The sequence below is a fragment of the Paramisgurnus dabryanus genome, chromosome 15, assembly GCF_030506205.2.
Source record: "Paramisgurnus dabryanus chromosome 15, PD_genome_1.1, whole genome shotgun sequence".
NCBI lineage: Eukaryota > Metazoa > Chordata > Actinopteri > Cypriniformes > Cobitidae > Paramisgurnus > Paramisgurnus dabryanus.
In genome coordinates, this window is record NC_133351.1 from 9,899,544 (window position 1) to 9,923,833 (window position 24,290).

At 37.9% G+C, this 24,290-nt stretch overlaps 1 protein-coding gene across 2 annotated transcripts in view; it reads left to right on the forward strand.

The window, feature by feature from the left end:
- LOC135733466 (receptor tyrosine-protein kinase erbB-4) overlaps positions 1 to 24,290 on the forward strand; it is a 457,412-nt gene that overhangs the window by 338,173 nt on the left and 94,949 nt on the right. The window contains exons 8-12 of one of the 2 annotated variants that reach the window (XM_065252090.2): positions 1,718 to 1,831; positions 1,943 to 2,087; positions 3,239 to 3,312; positions 13,756 to 13,846; positions 18,172 to 18,371. In XM_065252090.2, the coding sequence (XP_065108162.1) occupies positions 1,718 to 1,831; positions 1,943 to 2,087; positions 3,239 to 3,312; positions 13,756 to 13,846; positions 18,172 to 18,371 (624 nt within the window). The remainder of the gene's footprint in view (positions 1 to 1,717; positions 1,832 to 1,942; positions 2,088 to 3,238; positions 3,313 to 13,755; positions 13,847 to 18,171; positions 18,372 to 24,290) is intronic. The other variant, XM_065252091.2, reaches the window with a different exon arrangement.

Here is a 24,290-nt window from a genome sequence, read left to right on the forward strand (position 1 = left end):
AAGTGAAAAAGAAAGAAAGAACCTAAAAAGAAGGAAGAAAATAGACAGCGGAAAATAAAGTAAAAAAAAAAGGAAAGGAAATAAAATAAAATGCAAAAATGAAGGAAATATTTTAGAAGCAAAACATAAATAAAATAGCAAAATGAAGGAAGAAATAGAAATCAAAAAAGATGAAAGGAAATAAAAGCAGAACGAAGGACAGGAAATAGAATGCAATAAAAAAGAAATAACTTTAAAGCAAAAAAGAAAGAATGGAATACTACGCAAAAAGGTATGGAAATAAAAAGTGAAAGAAAATTAAAAGAATATGTAGTAAGAATAAACGAGAGAGAGAGAGAGAGAGAGAGAGAGCTGTAATTATAGAGAGAGAGATCTTCTGTACTTTTCATTGAATCAATGAACGTTTCCTGTGACCTAACCTGGCTGTATTGAAGTGGAGTGAATAGAGACAGGAAGAAAAAAAAATAGAGGGTCAGAATGAAAGGGTGCTATGATAACAGTGATGGCTAGATGATAGGTGAGTGCGAGCTCCATTATTCCCCTTCGCTGAGCTGTCACTGGTGCAGAATGAAGGGTTTGCACACTGAGAGATGCCCACTTCAGTACTCTGTCCATGATGAATGTTATTGTGAAGTACTCAGGCACCAGTCCCATCACCCAGACCGCCCTCCACAGTCACACAAGGCCAATGGGAACGGCAATGTTTCTCTTGGCTGTCATGTTACTCTCGGTGTCTAAATGAGGGTTGGTTTTTCCATAGATATGTATAAAGGCTAGATGGCTTACCGCTGAGTCCCTAATGGCATCACCTGGCGGCCATCTTACGACAGGACGCTCGCTCACTCGTAGCATTGAGTTTAATGGTGAAGGTACTTTTAAATGACCATAACTTGCTCAATTTTCTACCGATTTTCAAACGGTTTGGTTTTTTACAAACGTTATTAACGTGGCTATAATACTGGATGCTTTGACATGTTTCATGATTTTTTTATATATTTTTAGTATAGGTATGCAGTGTCATAGTTACATCTTTGACGTTTATAATAAACCAAACCGTTTGAAAATCGGTAAAAAATTAAGCAAGTTATGGTCATTTAAAAGTACCTGCATCATTAAAACTCAATGCTAGGAGTGAGCGAGCGCCCTGTTGTAAGATGGCCGCCAAAATGCAGACGTTCCACTCAATTGGCCAGCAGCGCGGGCGAGCCATCTAGCCTTTATACATATCTATGGGTTTTTCACCCAATCACGTATTGAGCAGATTATTAACCTAACCTGGTGCCATGGAAAACTCATTTATCTTATCTTGCAAAACTTTAAGGGGGTGATTAGATGGACTTTTTATATGCAACAAACCTAAACACCAGATATCCATACCAACAGCATGATGTCGGTTAGCGCACAGTTTAGGAGTTTGTCATGAAAATAGATGTTCGCTTGCGAGAGCTCCATCTTATTTTATCTGGCCCTCACTGTAGCTCTCTCCTCACGAGTGATGTATGCCATGCCGCCCAGACACCAGCAGAAATGGGTCCTTTCCATCAAACTCACGCCACAGTCCCCAACGCGTCCTTGCAGATGTGTTAATGGTTTCGTCTGAGGATAGATGCTTCTTCTCTACCATTAGAAAATGTCAATGGCCTTTTCCACAGAGATTGCTTAGAGTTTGTTCAGAGGCTTCTAACAGTTTGTTCTCCTCTTGCGTGTGGCTTGACAGATAACTTCGTGGTGGACCACAGCTCTTGTGTCAGAGCCTGTCCGAGCAACAAGATGGAGGTGGAGGAAAACAGGATCAAGATGTGCATTCCCTGCACAGATATATGCCCAAAAGGTATACACTTTTCTTTTTAAAAATCTTCCACTACAGCATTAAAATTATAACTGGGTTGCTTGCATTTGGTACTTTCATGGACTATAAATATTAGATTTTGTGGTGTTTGAGGTGATGGTTCTGTTACAGCATGTGATGGCATCGGCACCGCCAGTCTTCAGACGGCTCAAACCGTCGACTCCAGCAACATCGACAGATTCATCAACTGTACCAAGATCAATGGCAACTTGGTGTTTCTCATCACAGGGATTAAAGGGTGAGAGTTGCTCTTTCGGGTTACTTGCATTTTGTCTTACTGCTGAATATTGAATATTGGATCGCCGAAAGCCATTTGACCTATAGTGTTGTTTTTCATCAGCTAACAGCTTTAATGAGGAAAAAGGGATTTGTCTGGAATATAAACTTGCACATCATTGCAGCGTAAAAAGAGTGTAAAGGACGCAAATTTTGAGGGTGTAGAAAGACCTATGAGACCTCTGTGCCAACTGCTGACTTAGACAGGGTCTCTAAACACTGCCGCAGTTAATGTGCTTTTATACAGGAGACGCACAGGACACTTTTCTCTGTAAGTGCTGGGAGAAAATAAAAAATATTGGATTGTCATGTTGTCAAGAAGTCATTTGACCTCTGGTTGACTGTCCCCCCCGGTGGCGTCTTTGTGACACCGTAGCGCCTGATCGGCCAGCCCTTTAACCCCAGATAGCTGACTCTGCTTTTAAAGAGAAATCCAGGACCGGGAGCCGTGGCATGCCGGCACATACTCTAGGGAAAGCCATGTGCACACACGCACACACCGGTTCTGATACATGTGACATCATCTGCAACGCAAACTGTTATATGGAGTGCAGATATGTATTCCCAGTGCACACGTACTCACTCATGCTGCATCAGCAGGTGTTGTGTACAGTACACGGCCTCCCCGAAGGTCTCCAGCTCAATGGTGCTTTTAAAAGCTGCTGTACTGCTTGATAGACCTGCATGAAGAATAAAAACTCAGCATACTGGCATTGATAGGCTCACCAGGCACTGCCCAGAATTCATTTATATTATAGAGGCATTATTCATTCACTCTAAAAAAACAATACGGGTTGTTTTTTATAACCCAGTGTTGGGTCAAAAGGGATGAACCTAATATATTGGGATGTAATTTGACTTATGCTTGGTTGTTTTCACATTTTTGGGTCAAATATAAAAATTTTCTAGGTTAATTTAACTCAACGGCTGGGTTTGTTCATTTTTGACCCAACGCTGTGCTGAAAATCATCCAGACTTTTTAAGATTTATGCATTGACTAATGCTCACTAATTCAACCTTGTTGTTTCAGTTTGTTATAAAATTAGCTTTATTTTTAAAAAAGTTATAAAGAAAAGGTTCATCAGTTTTGAATGGTCTTCGTGTGTGTTATAGGGATGTATACCACAACATAGAGCCATTGGATCCGGAGAAACTCAATGTCTTCCGCACCGTTCGCGAAATTACAGGTAGGTCAATTACTTATGACACTTTTTTTTAATTTTACAAAAAAATTAACGAAGCCAAATGCGATAGTGGCAAGTAAAAAATAGCTACATATATATTTTTTTAAGATGAATAATGTAAAAATGCCAAAATTCACCTAAAGATGGGCAGTCACACTAATAAAATATAAGCAATATTTTTGGGACATTGCTGCAAATATGAATGGGGAGCGCTTTATCCATGTTTGCTTTTAAGTAGAGTGTAAGGTCACGCCGTGGCGTACCGGTTTTTCACTGGTTAAATGTCTCCACATCCCTGATGCTATTTTGCAGTTTCAAAAAACAATTGCGCCACTGACCAGAAAAACTAGTCTAAAGTCAGTGGCGCGTTGCGCGTTGTTCATTATGCTATTTTAAGGGCGCATGCTTGACCATAATGTATAGCGTGCACAACGCGCACACACTTTGCGCATCTAATCTCCAAGATCCGCCCAAAAAGTCACACGCGCTTCGCACTTGCGTTTCATATCGTTAAAATAGGGCCCATAATGTTAAGAGGTAAACTATTATATGATTATAAGTTTTGGTATAAAAAAAGAATTACATTTTTGAAACGTTGTCTGTTCAAAAAGCCACCATTTTCATAGAATGACCCTTATACAAAATGACCCTTTTATTTAAGAGTTGCATTAAAAACACTTAAAACAAAGCACTGAGAAAGATCTAGCATGAGATAGTGTGCAGGTGTGTGTGCATTTGTATGTAACTGTGTGCATTTGTACCAGTGTAAATTTTTGGACAGCTCAGTGGGGAGGCCTTATATACTGCATGATGAATACATGATCAGAGCGTTTCTCCAGCTGAACAGAGCTCCCAATAGGGCAGCAGGAGTGTAGGCTTACAAGAAGAGGTTGAAACCACATGGAGAAGTTCTCTCTCTCTATATATTTTACTCCAGTCCTTCTTTCTGTGGTGACAGCAAAGCGGGCTCTCAAAAGTCAGTCAGGCATGCATGTCAGCCTGTCACATCTGTATGCAGGTGGCCACAGTCTCTGACAGAACAACATCTTCACTGACAAGGTGTTTCTGCTCTGTGACCCCTGCTTGAAGACTTTGACAGATGCAGGCTCACATTCGATATGTATTTCAATGCGGTTCGTTTTTGAAATCGAATGTGTTATCAAATTTGGAATTATTTGGAAGTGGGTCATTTAGGGTGCCATTGAAGTCCATGGTGCCGCAAAAATGCATTTTAGATGTGTTCGCTAAACCCATGTTCTTCCGCTCAGGAGTCTGTTGTTAAATTTTTGCATGGATACAGTACACGACCAATTCACTTCCAGTAAATCCCAAAGATGGAGCAACAGCCCTGACTGACATTAAATGAAAATTTCAAAGCCTCAGCTGGATGCTTCCTAACCAGGTTTTGAAGGTTTGAGAACAGCCTGCAGCTCTTCACTATGTTGTATTCAGCTCGAGCTCTGTGTGTACCATCATGTTTCAAGAGAGAAGTGGATATCCTGATTCATTTTCTCGTCTGTTTGTATTTGAAGTAGCTGCAAAAAATATTTTAAGCCAAATATACTGACTAGATGTTATATACGTTTATTTAGGTTGTAGATTTCGTTCAAACAGTTTGGGGGGGTCATTTGGTAGGTCAATTGGCTCAAGACTCAAGTCAATTTTTTATTTATATAGCGCTTTTCACAATTTGTGATTGTTTCAAAGCAGCTTTACAGTAATAGAAGCAGTGGAAAGCTTAAAAAAACGACAGATAGCACAACATAATACACGATAGCAGCTAAATTTGCTGCGGCTATGAATCAACATTATAAGCGTGCGTATTGCTAATGTAACGTAAAGAAGAGGGTGCTAAGTAAAGCCCAAGAAGGCTGCCTCCCCGGGTTGAAAAACCCCCTATGAGAAAAAAAACCCCAGACTCAGCAGGGGAAGTAAAAAAAAGTCTTAGGAGGAAAAAACCCTTGGGAGATATATTTATATATACATTGAAACGATTAAGGAGATTAGGCGGAGGTAAAGCGGGTTCTGCTGGTGGTCGTTGGTCATGCATCAGCTGGGCATCACGTTGACGGTCTGCCGGTGAGTCAGAGGTGTGCCAACTTTCACATTTACCGGAACTGGGTCTGTTTGTCTCAAGTGTCCTCGGAGACGAGGACGAGACATGAAGAAAGAAAAACAAAACCCAATTAGCGTAGGGGCCATTCATATGTATACACATGTACATATAAACAAACATACATATATATATATATATATATATATATACTTATACATACATACATACATACATACATACACACACACATACATATACGTATTGAAGATACGTCATCCCAGTGACAGACTCTGCACAGTTCGGTTTAGGGAGAACGAGAAAAATGCACGGGACGGCGAATGTTTTTAGGAAATGGATGCAGTGACGCCCTTTTAAGGACTGAAGTCCCGCCCCCGACTAGTGGGCTTAACACCACAAATCTATACCCACCGAGCTTTATTAAAATCCGGACGAGCAAGGGAGTAAAGGGGAGACGGGGACGTGACTGCGCCAGTCATCTCCCTGATGCCTGTCTAGGCTTCACAGTACTCCCCTACTCGACTCAGAAACCTCAGGTGGAGGGCCGAACAAGTGATAACATAATTCCATACATAATTTTCAATCACTCCTCTGCGCTTGGCAATTAATGGCCCGATTCGGGGTTTTATTGGTCTAGTGTTGAAGTTTTGGCCTTGTATTGTGGTTTGTATGTGCACAAAGTAGCGTTTCTTTTCCTTAATTGTAGCCTTTTCTATTTTATACGTGAAATTTGTTTTTGAAAGTTTATGCCTCGGCCCATGGTTTGCTGCAAATATGTAAACAAGTAAGGAGAGATTAAACATTTTCTTAAGTTTATTAATAGCATTTACCATGCTTTGAAATGTTGACGAAAATGAGGATTTAGTTTATTTATTTATCAGGTTGTACAAGCTATCTATTGTGAGATGAGTACCATTACTAAAACAAATTATGTGAATGCCTTGTTAAAGAGAAAAGTTTTAAGTCTAGATTTAAAGGTATCTATTGTGTCTGATTCTCGGACAACGGTTGGTAAATCATTCCAGAGCTTAGGGGCTAAGTAGGAAAAGGATCTTCCACCTTTAGACACTTTTGATATTTTAGGGATAACTAAGAGACCAGAGTTTTGCGAACGCAGTGCACGTGATGGATTGTATTCTGATAGTAATTCTCTAAGATATGAGGGTGCTAGGCCATTTAAGGCTTTGTAGGTGGTAAGTGATATTTTAAATTGTATGCGATAATTAACTGGTAGCCAGTGTAAAGATGCTAGAATTGGACTTATGTGGTCATACTTCTTAGATCTAGTAAGCACTCTTGCAGAAGCGTTTTGAATTAGCTGCAGCTTCTTTACCTGATTTGCATGGCATCCCCCAAGTAGCGAGTTACAATAGTCTATTCTAGAGGTCATAAAAGCATGGATAAGCTTCTCTGCGTCAGATGTAGACAGTATATGGCGGATTTTTGAGATATTTCTAAGATGGAAGAATGCTGTGCGGCAGACGTTGCCGATATGACTATCGAAGGATAAATTGCTGTCAAACATCACACCTAAGTTCCTAACCGAGGAAGATGGTACCACAGTGCAGCCATCTATGTGCAACTTGTAATCTGACATATTATGTTTGTAGCGATTCGGTTCAATAATAAGCATCTCTGTCTTATTGGAGTTGAGCTTAAGAAAGTTATATGCCATCCAGTCACTAACATCGCTAATGCAGTCTGTTAGCTTAGAAAACGTGTGGGTTTCGCTGGGATGTGAGGAAATGTAAAGCTGGGTATCATCCGCATAGCAGTGAAAACTTATGTTATGTTTCCTGATAATGTCTCCTAGAGGTAACATATATAATGAGAACAGGATAGGACCTAAAACTGATCCCTGCGGTACACCATATTTAACCAGGGAGTGATATGACTGTTCCTCATTTACATAAACAAAGTGATAGCGATTGGTTAGATACGACCTAAACCAGGCTAACGCCTGACCACTGATACCAACATAGTTTTCTAGTCTATTGAGTAAGATTGTGTGGTCTATTGTGTCAAAGGCTGCGCTAAGGTCTAGTAATATAAGAATTGAGATTTCACCACGATCGGATGTTAATAGGAGGTCATTTGTAACTCTAAGCAACGCTGTCTCTGTGCTATGGTGGGGCCTGAATCCTGATTGGAACTTTTCATACGTACTATTATTTGTCAAGAATGTGCGTAACTGGCTTGCCACTACTTTTTCTAATATTTTCGAAAGAAAAGGGAGATTTGAGATTGGTCTAAAGTTATTAAGCTCTCCCTGATCAAGCTGTGGTTTTTTAATCAGCGGTTTAATAACTGCTAGCTTGAAAGCTGTTGGAACGTATCCTATTTTTAACGATGAGTTAAAGATATTTAGAACCGGGGTTGACACTACAGGGAATACCTCTTTAAGTAGTTTTGTGGGAACGGGGTCTAATATACAGGACGATGATTTGGATGATGTGACTAGTTTAGAGAGCTCATCTATTGTAGTAGGTTTAAATGAATCAAAATGTTCATATGGTAATCTAGTGTTTAGTGAACTAATGGGTAGAGTGATGGCTGCTTGGGTAGTTACGATGTTTTCCCTAATAGCCGTAATTTTGTTAGAAAAGAAGTTCATGAAATCGTTACTATTGTGTTGAAGTTTACTATTGGTTTCTGTTTGTTCTTTGTTTCTTGTCAGTTTTGCAACTGTGCTAAAGAGGAAACGAGGGTTATTATGATTCTCATTTATAAGCTTGCTAAGATATGTGGATCTGGCGGTTTTAATAGCCTGTTTGTAGTGTTTAACACTCTGTTTCCATGCTGCGCGCCATATTTCTAACTTTGTGCTTCTATAATTTCTTTCCATTTTTCTAGCTGCCTTTTTAAGGGCTGCTGTGTGATGGTCATACCATGGAGCTGGCGGTTTTTCTTTTAATCTCTTTTTTCGAATGGGAGCAACGACATTGACAGAACAGACATTGTTTAGGTTTTCTATTTCAATATCTAGATCGTCACAGTTATCTGCTACATGTTTCATTTGGGACAGGTCTGGAAGAGTGCTAATAAAGCTATCTTTAGTGGTGGAAATTATTGTTCTGGCTAGTCGGTAGCATGTTGTAGATTGAGTGATCCTATCTAGAAGTACAGTGTATGACACAAGGTAATGGTCAGAAACTGCATCACTCTGAGGTGATATTTCGACGTCATTAATATTGAGTCCGAGTGACAGAATTAAGTCTAATGTGTGATTACGAGTATGCGTTGGCCCTGTCACGTTTTGTCTAATATTGAGAGAATTTAGAACATCTATAAACGCACGTCCTAATGCGTCTTTTGGGTTGTCCACATGGACATTAAAATCACCAACAATAAGAGCTTTATCTACAGTGACTACAAGCTCAGATAGGAAATCTGCTATTTCATTAAGGAAATCTGCATGGTGGCCCGGTGGTCTATAGATTGTCGCTAAAGCAAAAGAAAGCTGTTTGTGGTTACGATCAGTTATTTCCATATTTAACAACATTAGTTCAAATGATTTAAATTTTAGCTCAGATTTTTGGTTTACTTTAAACATTGTGTTGTATATTGTAGCTACACCACCCCCTCTCCCTTTTAATCGAGGTTCGTGTTTATAATAATAGTCTTGTGGGGTGGATTCATTTAAACTAATGTAGTCGTCTGCTTTAAGCCAGGTTTCTGTTAAACAGAGTACATCTAAGTTTTGGTCTGTAATTATTTCATTGAGAATAGGTTCTTTATTGGTAAGCGATCTAATGTTAAGAAGGCCGAATTTTAACATTCGAGATTCATCTGTTAATGTATTGTTTTCTAATTTTATTTGAATCAGATTTGTACCAGATGTAACAAGCGGTGCCCTGTATTTATATGTTCGGGGAACAGATACAGTTGAAATGTGCTGATATTTCGGTAAGATTGACTCGAAGTGCTGGGATATATGTGATCTTGACATATCACGGCAGCTAACAGATGGACGGTTAAGCCGATCCGTCTGTTTCCTGACCTGGGCCCTGGATAGTCATACTATATCAGAATTAAGACTATTGATCAGATTTTTAGTGAGTATAGCACTTCCTTCCGATGACGGATGAAGGCCATCTCGGGTTAGGAGGAATGGTCTTCCCCAGAAATGCTTCCAATTGTCTATAAACCCTACGTTATGCTGAGGGCACCACTTTGACATCCATCCATTGAGAGACACTAATCTACTATGTGTTTCATCTCCCCGGTAGGCGGGGAGGGGACCAGAGCATATTACATTGTCTGACATTGTTTTTGCAATTTCACACATCTCCTTAATATTATCTTTGGTGATTTCCGACTGGCGGAGCCTAGTGTCATTCGTGCCGGCGTGAATAACAATCTTAGAAAACTTCCGCTTAGCATTAGCCAGCACTTTAAGTTTGGATCTAATGTCAGACGTTCTGGCTCCCGGTATACAGTCGACTATGGTGTTTGGTGCCTCAATGTTAGTGTTCCTGAGTATAGAATCTCCAATGACCAGGGCACTTTTAAAAGGTGTTTCAGCTGGTATACTCCTTAGGGGATCGAATCTGTTAGAAATTGTCGTTACGTTATGGGTCTTAGAAGGACGCCTTATATGACTATGCCGCCTAACAGTCACCCTGTTTGACCGCCGACTTGACTCTGATGACGGAACCGAGCCATGTGTATTTTGATAAACACTATGCGCGCTCGATACAGTATTTGTAATATTTATATTAGCATCTGATGTCGGAACCGAGCCATTAGTCTTTTCGCTCGATAGATTATTTGCGATAGTAACATTAGCGGTTTTGCTATCCTCACCTAGCGTTCGGATGCGCGATTCTAGTTCAGCAACCTTCTCAGTTAACCTTAATACTTCAATACACTTAGTGCATGTAAACCCCTCTATGCTAACAGCAGAAGCTAAACTATACATGTGGCAAGTAGTACATGTTACAATAACAAGCGGAGTCTTACCGCTTTCATGCTGGGCGATGGCGTCTTCGTTTACCCGAACGCGGTCCCCGGAGCTGCATCGCGTGGGGTGTTCGGTTGTGACATGCCTCGGTCGCCTGCGAACGTCTGGGGCCAGGGTGATGTTTGGCTTGCCGAATCTGCGAAGGCCGGGCAGCGGTTCCTCCACAGCTTCCCGATCGCTTTCATGTCGTTCACGGTCCGTGAAGCTGCATCGCGTGGAATGCATGTTTGTTGCTCGCTTGTGGACGTCGGAAGGCAGGGTGAAGTGGGCGCTGTACCTCGCCTTGGACATTGTACATTGTTTCTTTAAAGCGTCCATAACACACGTTATATCATATTTATAAAAGACAGATTAGCTTTGCCGAGTCTTTCCAATAACATACAAAAAAATTGAAAGGAGGAGTTACTAGCTGCGGGAGGAGCGAGACCGAGTCAACACTTTATTTTACACTGACTGGATAACTTATGATTCACTACATGTTTGTGTCGTTTATAAAATATTTACTTACGTGTCTATTTCCAACATAACACAGAAGTCTTACTTACCGCATGCAACTCATAACCCAGTTGGGACTTTTCCAAATCCAGCGTTAAACAAACACACATGCAAAACTCTGCTGCTACCCTGGATAAACAAACTATATCCATTGTTTCCATAATAGCCTACTGGCTTTCTTTTTCTTCCATCCAAAAACACACTTCTTCTTTCGTGCCATTGTTGAGTCTTGATATAAAACAAAGCTGTCACGTGAAGTGATGCCTTATTATTATTGTAAAATAATTGTTATCTAGCTTTCTCTCCCGCTGATCGACGTGTGGGCGTGGTTTTCCCGGGGAAGTGCCCATAAAAAGAAGTGATGCGTATAGAAACCCCTGAAACGTCAGCTGGAGGAAATAAACTTGTACAAGCCCTCACCAGAGGGCTTCTCGGGTGCTGCGAGCAAATCACTCCGCCCAAGTAGCAGTGCTTCGCCTTCTGAGAATATAGTTCACTGTATGTATACGGTTAAAAGATGGCAGTGTCTCATATGACCTTGTTATTTGTACATGATGTGACTATACAATTCACAACACATAAATAGGAAAATGTTGGCGTTATTTTGTCACTTATTGGGAGCAGTTTGCTAGCTGGAGCCATTCACTTCTAGTCTTTGTGCTAAGCTAAGCTAGCAGGGGCTGCGTCAGACAGAGTTACAGCACGCACGGAGATGAGAAAGATATGTATGGAGTTATCTAACTCTGGGGGATACTGTGAATAAGTTAAATTCCCAAAATGTGGGCGTGTTCCATTAACATGGCTGAACATGGTATTACACAACAGCATAAGACCGCAGAATGCTGCTATTAACCAATCAGAATCCAGTATTCCTGAAAGCCCTGTTTTAATATAGAATAGATCATAAATTAACATCACGTGTTAGTACATCTATAAAATCCCAAAGATTGGCAGCATTGCTCTCCTGATGTTTGTCTGGAGTTGTCTGGAGCAGACAGGTGCTCGGTGGGACCTTGTTAGCACTATTAGCATGATGAAGTCTCGCCTCCACATGTAAGGTAAACAGATTACAACACACAAAGGCAAGCAGCCCGGTCTCAAAACGCACGCACACACAAACTGAGAATTCCCATCGCCGCAGTTTTGTCATTAAGGCAATTAGTGTCAGTCGACACCATACTAATGACACCTCACCGAGACACTTCCTCTAATCTGCCATTACAACCTTAGACAAAATGACGCTTGCAGCTAAAAGCGCAAATGTTGTAGTTAACTCCATTTCAGCCCTTTACTCTGATGAGATCTGCCTGTAAAAGCTTAAATGATGAAATTATAGCCGTGTTTGTGTTAAGACCGTCGTTAGTTTTGGCATTAATAAACTCTAAACTCTGAGGATGAATAATGCACAGTGAAAATTGCAGTCAACAATGCGAAAAGCTCAATTAGTATCAGTGTCAGACTCTCAGGATATGCGAAATTAAGATGATACAGATTTATTATTTATTGATGGGATTTTTCTCTCTATCACTGCTGGAAACGCCTTAATCAAAAGCCTCCATTAATATTTATTGTATCCTTTTTAGGCGACATATTAATGGGCCGGAAACCAAACTTAATTTTAACAGAGCAGAACAAAACAAACCAGGGACGATGGCTTATAAACTTACCATTTTATTATGAGCAGAAAGTTGTGGCCTAGAGATACGGTTATGATAAAACCTAAGAGGATACAGGAATAATATCTTTTTATTAGCCTTTTCACACACTACCTGTAAACATGTCCCTCTGTAAGTAATGAATTAGTTTAAAGGGAATCAAATATTTGTTATGCAACTGACTTTACCAATGAAAAGCCTGGATGCTGCCTATGATAAATTAATTGGTGTATTTATACTGATCTCTTTCCCCCTCGCTGGCCTGTTTATTGTCTCTTGGCTTATACACAAGATTGTCCCTTTGATAAATAATTAATTTTTTTAAAAATCCATTATTAAAATTCTGCAATGATCTATAGCTATCAACGCTATTAAATACATTAAGATGCATAAAGGACTTGCCAATACAAGTAGCCATACATGTTACAGCGGGCATATTTATACAAATAACACATCAGTTGCCATGAATCACATTTCACAATCCTTAATAACTTGTAATAAGCTCAAATAAAGATGAGAAATTAAACTTCTTGATGTTGAGCTCATCTCTCGGTAATTGTTTTTGTTTGCATTGGCTTGCTACTGTAAGTTACCTTTATGCATGCAAGACTTTATATCCCAAGTGATTTGCGCTGCAATGAAGCTACATTTATAATGAATTATGTACGTTCTATGGAAATTGAACTCATGACCTCTGTGTTGGTAGTGTTTTGTTCTATCTGAGCTACATTTACGTTGTATCTAAGGCCTAGTCCACACAGACACAGGTATTTTTATAACTGGAGTTTTTCCTCAAAAAAAAAAATCCCGTCCACACAGCCTTGGTTTAAAAGAAATCTCCATCCACATGAAAAAGCAAAAATACACTATCAAATGCTGTCAAGAGCATGCCATACCAGCAGGCGGCAATATAACCCAAATCGTAAAGCCACCTTGGCCAATCAGAACCCTAACAAAAGTGAAGTCGCAAGGCAAAAATCCCGGTTTTACTGTTTACACGACAACACTGCAACCGACATTTCTTAAAAGCCAGAGGTTTTCAAAAATCTTCGGTTTCAGTGCCCTGATACTGTGTTTTCGTGTGGACGAATGGCCGAACTTCGTATAAAAAGTCAGGGTTATACAAATACCCGTGTCCGTGTGGACTAGGCCTAAAGTGATTTGCTGTATGTTCATGTGTTTCCTGATTCAAACCTGTTACCTTGGGTTTATGCTTTACGCAGAGCTACACTGAGTGTTTGTCCTATTGTGTTTTCCAGGTTTCCTGAACATTCAGTCTTGGCCAGAAAACATGACGGATTTGAGTGTCTTCTCCAATCTGGCAACCATAGGTGGCAGGTCTCTCTACAGGTGAGATGCAGCTGGGTGATTCTCACAAAATCCAGATTTAGAAGGTGTCCAGCATCAGAATTATTTTAAAGTCCTTGAAGCCCATTTTTTTTGCACATATAAGATTAAGGTCTGAACTTACTTTAACCATTATTTTAAGAGGATTTAAAAATGTTTTCTATAGAATTATTTACATTTTTAGATCATCATTATCAAAAAATTTCATAACCGCAACATGATATTACATATAATATATGCATGCACTCATGTTTCGGTAATGAGAACTAAAAAGTTGTCTAGGTACTATGACAATTTTTTTTACTTTTATCTGGAGAAAAAACATAATAACTGCTTGGTAGCCATCTTGAGTGTCACAGTCAATTATGTCCCTTCCAACAATTTTTTAAAAAATGTTAGTTCCTTGAGGGCTTATACAATGATTGAAATTGTTGTGGAGGATGAGAAAATTGGTCTTGGACACATTTATATTCCTTATTATTGTCTCTACATTTACCAAAGATCACCAAATACCACATGTTTCTTTACTGTAAATGTTTATAGTATAACATGCACTGAATAAGCTTTTTATTATTTAGATTTTTTAAATTATAAATATTTCCATGTCAAAGAACCCAAATCCAGTCATGGACATGTTGCAGTAATGAAAATTTTCCCAAAAAAAATGTGGAAAAAACAACAAAATTGGTTTGTATGATGTCATTTGAAATCATGTGCAAAATAGTACATGAAGAGATGTTTGTAACTGTATGCTTTTTATTTTGATAGCATTTACTTTTTTATCAAAATGTTTCATGACACCTCATGAGTCTAATTTGGCGAGAATCACCCAGCTGGCTCTATTCCTCAGAAACACACATTTTGAAGTTTGAGTTATAGATGATTTATTACATTTAAATTTCTGACTATAGAAGGCTGCTTTGATATAATTTGGCATGAAATCACGTCCTTTGAATTGTAGTAATACGCCACCGTTATCTGTACTGGTACTCTTATTTGTCCACCATTGGTCAGACAAACAGATGGTCATGCCTTAAACTTACGCTACTGGCTGTGCAAATCCTACTACTGTATGTTGTTCTGAAAGTATTTAAGCGTTAGGTTTGTTTAAAGGGATTTCATAGATATGAATATTTATCACAGCATCTTCTCTACATATAATATGCGTTTCATCTTAGCCTAGACAATCCGATAGACCATGTTGGATAGATTTTATGTTTTCTAAAGAGGGCAAGCTTTTCTTGCCAAGAGTTCAAAGAGTTCCTGTGAAAAGCTCCATTCACGCAGTTCGACACCCGTTTGATCAGAGTTAAAGAACCAGGAGAGGCAAAAATAAAAGAGAGCCTGTATTTGCCAGCCATTTGTCGGGTTATTTGTTGAAAGCTCTACCACTGTACTGTCTGTCACCTAATATGCTGAAGAATGAAGAAACACACAGTGTCTAATGCTTTTCTCACTGTTTTGAGAGAGAGAGAGAGGGAGAGAGAGAGAGAGAACTCTTAGAGAGTCAGGTCAATGCGATGAGAGCGATGTCAGTGTCTAAGTGCACCTGCACGTACAGCTCTCCCTGACTCTCTCTGATGGTCGTTTCAAAGCCCCTTTGATGTGCTCTTCAGCACGCCCGTCTGTGATTAAAACACTGTCGTGATTATGGCTCCATATTAACTGATCCCAATGAATTTGCAGCAGGGGATCCTCACCGCAGGTACATGGAGACGGAAGTTAAACTCTTGCGTGTGTCGCTCTGAGAAATCATAGATTCACCTTTGTTCATGAAGCCATCATTTCAGAGCCTTAGGATTTAATTTTACTCTCCATTCAGTGCCTGTTCAGTAACCAGACTGAGGAGAGTAATCCAAACTTTGGGATTTCATTTTACAGAAATCCTACGTATGCGCATGTAGTGTACAGTAGGTCCACATATATGGTGGGTGGTGATGGCGCAGTGGATAAGACACTCACCTTTGGTGTGAGAGACCTGGGTTCGAATCCACTGTGACACACCATTGTGTCCCTGAGCAAGACACTTAAACCCTAGTTGCTCCAGAGGCGGGCGACCTTTGACATAAACAGCAATTGTAAGTCAAATGTAAATATATATATATTATATTTTTTTGTGTATGAATTTTACTATTTGTTTGAGATAGTATAGTGCAAACATAAAGTTGGGTTCGTTCTTGATTTAAATGTTTTAGAGACAAAGGTTGTTCTTGATTCAAATGTTTTATAGAGTTGAGTCTAGTCTTGATTTAGATGTTTTCAAGAAATGGGTTCATCTTGATTGAGATTTTTCGAAAGCAATGGGTTAGTTCTTGATTTTAATGTTTTACAGCCAAAGGTTCTCCAAAGGTTCTTGATTTAGATGTTTTAAAGGGTTGGGTTCGTTCTTGATTTAGATGTTTTAAAGAGTTGGGTCCAGACTTGATTCAGATGTTTTAAAGTGTTGGGTTCGTTTTTGATTCAGATATTTTAAAGTCTTGGGTTCGTTCTTGATTCAGATGTTATAAGGGTTGGGTTCATTCTTGATTGAGAGGTTTTAAAGGCGCTCTAAGCAAATAATGTGCGACGTCACTTCCTGTTGATGTTTGAACTGTTTTCAAACAGACAGAGCATAGCTAACTCCTCCCCCTCCCCCTCCCTTCCGTGCTTTCATGAACGCGCCCAACCCCCACCCCCAAATCCTTCTTGTCGTTTATTGGCTGGAATACTTTGTTTTGTTTTGGGATTGCTAGGTTTGGCCATTTGTTGATATTGCCGTTTGTGAAGCCTGGGCTGTCTACAGAGATCGCGTTTTTTTACAGTTTGATCAGCGGACAGGCAGCAAGCAGATAGTGAGGAGATGTTTCCGGTATGTAACAAAAAATGTTTTATGGTCTAAAACGCTTCAATTCGCTTAGAGCACCTTTAAAGAGTTGGGTCTAGTCTAAATTCAGATGTTTTAAAGAGATGGGTTCATCTTGATTCAGATTTTTGAAAAGCAATAGATTAGTTCTTGATTCAAATGTTTTACAGCCAAAGGTCGTTTTTGATTTAGATGGTTTTATCTGATCATTTGGTTTTTGATTTAGATGTTTTACATGTATGGGTTCATCTTGATTCAGATTTTTTAAAGTGTTGGGTTCGTTCTTGATTTAGATGTTTTAAAGAGTTGGGTCCAGACTTGATTCAGATGTTTTAAAGTGTTGGGTTCGTTTTTGATTCAGATGTTTTAAAGTGTTGGGTTCGTTTTTGATTCAGATGTTTTAAAGTGTTGGGTTCGTTTTTGATTCAGATGTTTTAAAGGGTTGGATTTGTTTTTGATTCAGATGTTTTAAAGGTTTGGGTCTAGTCTTGATTCAGATTTTTTGAAGGCAATGGGTAAGTTCTTGATTTAAATGTTTTACAGTCAAAGGTCATTCTTGATTCAGATGTTTTAAAGTGTTGGGTTTGTTCTTGATTCAGAGGTTTTAAAGAGTTGGGTTCTTTTCTGATTCCGATGTTTTAAAGGGTTGGGTCTAGTCTTGATTCAGATGTTTTAAAGAAATGGGTTCATCTTGATTCAGATTTTTTGAAAGCAATGGGTTAGTTCTTGATTTAAATGTTTTACAGCCAAAGGTCATTCTTGATTCAGATGTTTTTAAGTGTTGGGTTTGTTCTTGATTCAGATGTTTTAAAAAGTTGGGTTCATTCTTGATTCAGATGTTTTAAAGTGTTGGGTTCGTTCTTGATTCAGATGTTTTAAAGTGTGGGGTTCGTTCTTGATTCAGATGTTTTAAAGTGTTGGGTTTGTTCTTGATTCAGATGTTTTAAAGTGTTGGGTTCGTTCTTGATTCAGATGTTTTAAAGTGTTGGGTTCGTTCTTGATTCAGAGGTTTTAAAAAGATGGGTTCATCTTGATTCAGATTTATTAAAAGCAATAGATTAGTTCTTGATTCAAATGTTTTACAGCCAAAGGTCGTTTTTGATTTAGATGGTTTTATCTGATCATTTGGTTTTTGATTTAGATGTTTTACAGGTATGGGTTCATCTTGATTCAGATTTTTTAAAGTGTTGGGTTCGTTCTTGATTTAGATGTTTTAAAGAGTTGGGTCCAGACTTGATTCAGATGTTTTAAAGTGATGAGTTAGTTCTTGATTCAAATGTTTTAGAGCCAAAGGTCGTTCTTGATTCAGATGTTTTAAAGAGTTGGGTTTGTTCCTGATTGTGATGTTTTAAAGAGTTGGGTCTAGTCTTGATTTAGGTATTTTAAGGAGATTGGTCTGTTCTTAATTCAGATGTTTTAAAGTGATACATTTGTTCTTGATTCAGATCTTTATAGTCTGCTCTTGGTTTTGTTTTGTTTTGTCTAGTGGGATCTCTCTTCTGGTGCTGAAGCAGCAGTGGATATCCTCGCTACAGCTGCAGTCTCTCAGTGAGATTAGTGCAGGAAATATCTACGTCACCAACAACAGCCAACTCTGCTACTACAACACTGTCAACTGGACGCAGCTGTTCCGCACCAACACCCAGAAGGCCATGATCCGAAACAACCGCGACCCGAAGGAGTGCAGTGAGTTTATTGCTCTGTTTTCTTAGTGTATCAGTCATCTTTGAGATAAATGAACCTTAAACCAGACCCAGAGGAAAGCATTATTGATCAGAGGTGGCTCTTTCATACCTCAGGACTTTGATGGAGTTCTTTTTTAAGTATCGACTTTGCTTCAGCTCTTCCTCCTAAAGTTGCTTTGGAGAAATAGAAATAAATAGAGTATAAAGCTATAATATAAATATAAATTGTATAATCAAGATATGGTTTTGGAAACATTTCATATTAAAATTTATGGAATTTACCTTTGATTGCAGACTTGGCAAAGACTTGACAATTTGAAACAAAAAAGGTCAACAACAAACTTAAAGATAAAAGAGTTTCAAGCATAAACAAGGCTTAAGTCAGCATTGTGCAAGACTTCTAGTAGTTTCAGTTCATTTTCAGGTCCTTGTTTATTAGTTTATTTCAAAGTTCAGTGGCAAAACTAGTTTTCTAAACTCAGAAAGAGCACTTCCATCAGCAACAGTAAAATCAATATGTCGTCACCTCGACACAATGCTATCCCGGCCTCTATCCAATTACAAAGGGCCAATCTTATATCAAAAACAGTCCAAATTCATCAGACTTCAGACCAAATATATACCTGACTATGTGCAATATATGACCTGTAAGAATAGGTCTCGCTCACTCTACTTGAGACTGGATGTCATTTATTTGGCCCAGTATCGGTCTCAGCCTTCCAGCTGCTGTATGGCCTGCTTCACCCTAACCGAAGTGAAAGATCACGGCGTCTCACGCAGAGCTTATCCTGACTTTGAGGCATTAAGCTCTGTCACTTTGGAGCAGGCTGGTGCAGCTACCCGTACCACTGCCTGGGTCAATGCACCTCACTGAGCCCACCGGGGGCCACGTTCCTCCGCAGATGGAGGGGTCACAAAGCGTCTAGATGTTTTGAGCTTCACTCTGCTGTGAAAGGCACCGAGTCCGTGTGCTGATGTGGCCCTCCTACAGTGGCAACTTTTTTCACCCTTGGAAAATGCCAGGGGCCTAAAACACATCTTAGCACTTTGAGGTTTTTAAGAACTTGAAAGATGTTGAATAACGTTACATTAAAACCCAAAACCCAAAGTGACTTTTTGTCTTAAGATAAAGTTGCGTTTTAGCACAGGTCGCCAATCTAACTATCCATTCACTGCAAATGTTAAGTTGCTCCTTAAACCGTTGTAGAGAATTAATTGCAGAGGGAGACGGGAACAATTTTTGACATTTCGAATGTGATTTTTTTCATGTAGAAGCTATAATCACCACAGGGAATTCACTTTTTCCCCATTTCAAAAGCATTTGTTTACTAAGCTCTGGGTTATATTTATGACTAAAAAGTTATTTGCCCATTATTTTGGTGTCTTTTCCATTGCGCATGTAGCAGCAATTGTTAATGTCTCGCAGCAACCGTAGTCTTGTAGGGCTCACTGATCCGTTTGGCTCTTACCTGTCTCTCTGGAAACCAACCTTTGACGTCAGCACATCTTAACTGACCCATTTTAAGCAGGTCAAAACTTTGATCTTACCATCTTTTTGATCAATCCATCCCAAAAAGTACAGCTAAAAGTGTTTGGTGAGGAAACAGCCGTGTGCCTTTCTGAAAAAGGTTTGGTTTTTACGTAGGACTCTGAAGTGTTTACAGTTTTGTTTTTGCTGATTCATCTATTGATTTCTGAAAATAATGTGTGGCCACATAGAAGATAAGGCAATGTCGTAAAAAAGGTTTAAAACTGTACATTTTTTGTCACTGGGGTGGGGATGTCACCCTCAAAGTTTTGTACCTTTATGTGTATTCACTGAAATTTTGTTCTTCTTGCGGTACAATATTATACCTTAAGGACCTATTGTGTACCTGTAAGGACCACATTTGTATCAGTTATAGGGACACTCCACTTTTTTTTAAAATATACTCATTTTCCAGCTCCCCTAGAGTTTTGGAATCATTTTTGGAATTCATTCAGCCGATCTCCGGGTCTGTTTCTTCAAATGTTAGCGGAATTGTACCTTTAAAGAAACACAATAATTCCTTAAGGTACAGTATTTGTTCAGTAAAGGTACAAAAGGAACCTTAGGGTTCCACCCCAGCGACAGTTTTGTATCTTTTTTCTGACAGTGTAGATGTTATTTATTGTTTAAGGTAAAGTAAAATCCTTTTTATATCCTTAATTGCGAAATTATCTGGAATAATGGTAACACGTTACAATAACAAGTTGTATTTGTTAAGGCTAGTTAATGCATTGGTTAACATGAACTAACATTAAACAATGCTTCTACAGTTTTTAATTATCCTAGTTCATGTTAGTTTCAACATTTATAAGTAGTTTTAAAATCTAAAGTTGTAACTGTTAAAATTAGTTAATTGCACAATGAACAAACATGAACAATTATTTTAGCATTAACTAACATTAACAAAGACCATTGAATGCTGAAAAACTGAAAAACTAAAAAACGTAGCTAATGCATTAACCAATATTAATAATGGATAATAAGGGGGATAGTTCTCCCAAAAATGAAAAAACGATCAGAAGCCCCATTGACTTCCATAGTATTCTTTTATCCTACTATTGGAAGTCAATGGGGCTTCTGATCAGGTTGGTTACAAACATTTCTCAAAATATCGTCCTTTGTGTTCATCAGAACAAAGAAATATATGTTTGTACCAACATTGAGTAAATTATGTCATAATATATGTCTGATTGTCCGATCATTAGCATCATTTAAGATTTAAGGAGCATTTTGTGTGCTTTCGTGAAAATTTGACATGTTGCACATCACTTTTCTATGTTAGATTCACTGTTAGACATTTCTGTAATTTTTACAGTTATTTACTGTATATCACCCAGTATAATACTGTAAACTATTTATACAGTACATAACTGTAATTCGCGTTGCATTTTGGGAATTTTCGGTGACATCATACATCATATACAGTAATCTACTTTATTTTTGAAAATTGCTGTATGCTACTGTATATTTTCTAACAGTCTTTTGGCGGTATTTTCCTTATTCACACAAATCCTTATTTTATTTTTCTCAAAATCATCATTTTTGACAATTGTATACACACGCACGTTGACTTATTTTAGCTAAGGAACCATGTAGCAGCACAGGTGTTCAGAGGACCGATTTCAGGTGTGCACATAAACTAAAGAGTTTTCAAACAAGACTTTCCCTGGGACAGCGGCGCTTTTCAGTTGAAGATACACGAGAGGAGAGAATGAAAAAAGACCAGCAAGGTAAAATAATCTATATAAGTTATTTATTATCAGACCCGCGGTTGTTGTTTACACGAACGGGACATTTTAAAACCGTTAACCGGACGTGTTGCTTAACGTATAACGGTAATATTAGTTTGCAAAGTCAGTATAAACCAAATTAATAAATCATACTATGTGTATGCAAGCCTACGAGCACACGCGATGCGTTAAATTACACGCTAGTGTTTTCCTTTTATAAAACTATTATGAAGAAATGCTTAACGTAGCCTAATGTAAACGTCAATGATATGAAAAGATCAGATTTAACGTTACCTGAGAGAATAATTTATTAATATAAAAGCATATTTAACAAAGTACCCTAAATTACATGAAGCTGGGAGAAAAACTCTAAATGTGTAAGTTACCACGTTGTGTTTATATTCTCATCCGCTTGGCTTTACCTGTTAACGTTACATAAATTATGCGTTATTAATAAGGTGTATAACTACATTTTATCTTTCAAATTCGTTAAACTACGTTAAGCATTTTAGCGTATGTTATGTGTGTGTGGTGGCCAATCGGAAAAACATTATATTTTAAATGTGAATATGTTTAAACATAAATGCTGAAACCTTATTTGCATAAAATAAAGTTTTAAAATGTGTTTTTGTTTTGTATTAAATTGCTTTTGAGGACAAGGTAGCTGTACAGTAAATATTCAGCCTCGATCAGAAAACCATGTCCCACTGTCACACACAGACCTGTATGTGAGTGTTTAGCATCATGTATTAAATGTGTTAAATATGTCCTTTTTTCCCTGCATTTATTCTGCTGTCTAAAATTCTTTGGGAGGATAAATTAAGGAGGATGTAACAAAATACACTGCAAGAACTGGAGTGAGGATGAAGAGGACAACAGAATATCCATCCTTTCTTCACCACCTCACAGAGTTTGAGTGAAACAACTTGTATTAGGTGAGACACTTCTCAATAAGATACATATATGGGTTAGTTAGGTCTCCCTAATTAACTATCAGCTGTAACAAACAGTACTGTAATAAACTGTGGTTCAAAATAATTATGACCATCTTTCTTTTGCTTACAGGACTCACAGGATTATTTTATAACAAGACTGATTATCTTATAACAGAAGTATGGTATTTTTTTGAAGATACTGTATTATTTCTTATGACAATTCATTTTGATGTGCATTCAGAACTGTAAGTTGGTAAGTACATTTACTGTATTTACTGTAAGTAAAGGCTAAAGAGTATATCTCCTCTAGTTCTAAGTTCTAGTTCTAAGTTTTAACAACGTTCCCAAAGGTCCCAATAATGTTAAGCCAACATAAAAGTGTCCAGTTTTTAAATTGTTTAGGAATGTTTCTTGATTGTGCGAATGTTAGAGGAATGTTACATTTTATTTTCAGACAATGTCATGTTTAAATGTACTCACAATGTTTAAAACACATGTTTAGTATATTTTATGAATGTTTATATGCAATATTTTAACAGAACATTAAGAAATAATGTTTTACAACAGTTTGTAAATAATAGAATGTAATGTTTTTTTATCATTACAAGCAAAAACAATCATAACGTTATTTGGAACTTTGGGAACTTTCAAGGAACGTTCTTAGACCTTTCTCTGTGGTTGAGCATTGTGTTAGCATCATTAAACGCCATGGGTTCAAACAAGGGAATGCACATGCTGATAAAATATTTATACTTTGCATTGCACTGTATGTTATTTGCCTTTTTCTGCAAATGTGAAGATAAATGTAAAGACAGACAGTCATTGTTTCATTTTAAACCAGTTCTATTTTAAGAGAACTTAACTAGACTAAATAAAATGGTCACAAAAAATTTAATTTTGCTATTATGATGCTGATTTTGTGGTGTTATGGGTTTTCTGGTTACAGTGGTAGTGGATCATGATCCCCTCTCTAGCTTCAAAAGTAGGATGCAAAATGTATAACACCAAATCATTAAAGCATAACTCCATGTAACTTGACATAATTTAAAGTCGTCGCAGACATGATTGGGTGTGTGAAGTCCTATGCCAAAGACTCTCCAAATACTGCATCTACACATTCTTCCTGATGTGGATATTTTGTTGGTATATCCTGGTTGTTGCAGACCTGACAGTAAACTTGACTGTGAGCATCCTATCCATCAGGTATAGCTGTTTACTTGCATTACTCATTTAGAGAAATGACGGGTCAAAATTGATTATATGGATTATATTTTCATCACCCCTTTTTGTATGTCTTTGGGACACTTGAAATATATAGCATGTATAATGTGGAGCCATTTTATAATGCGGTCACAGACTACTCCCATTGTAACTGGAAAACCAAAGAAAATCATTGTTTAAATTATACAATTATAATTTTTGGATTAACTAAACCTGTAATCAGTGATATATGTATGTATGTTTATAATTTATGTTATTTTAAATGTATTAAATGAATTGTAATTTCACACAACTTCTTAAAGTATTTGTATTGTTTTAAATAAAGGCTTCAATATTTGAAATTGTCTCTTTGAATTAAATGTTAGCAGTATCTGTAGGTTAAAATGTAAAAATTAATTTTATCTAAAAATTATAGCTAATTTAAATATAATAAAAATGAATGTATAAAAAAATAAAAAGAATAGTAGTATGTTATACAGTAGTATACTGCAAACCTGGGTTTTTTA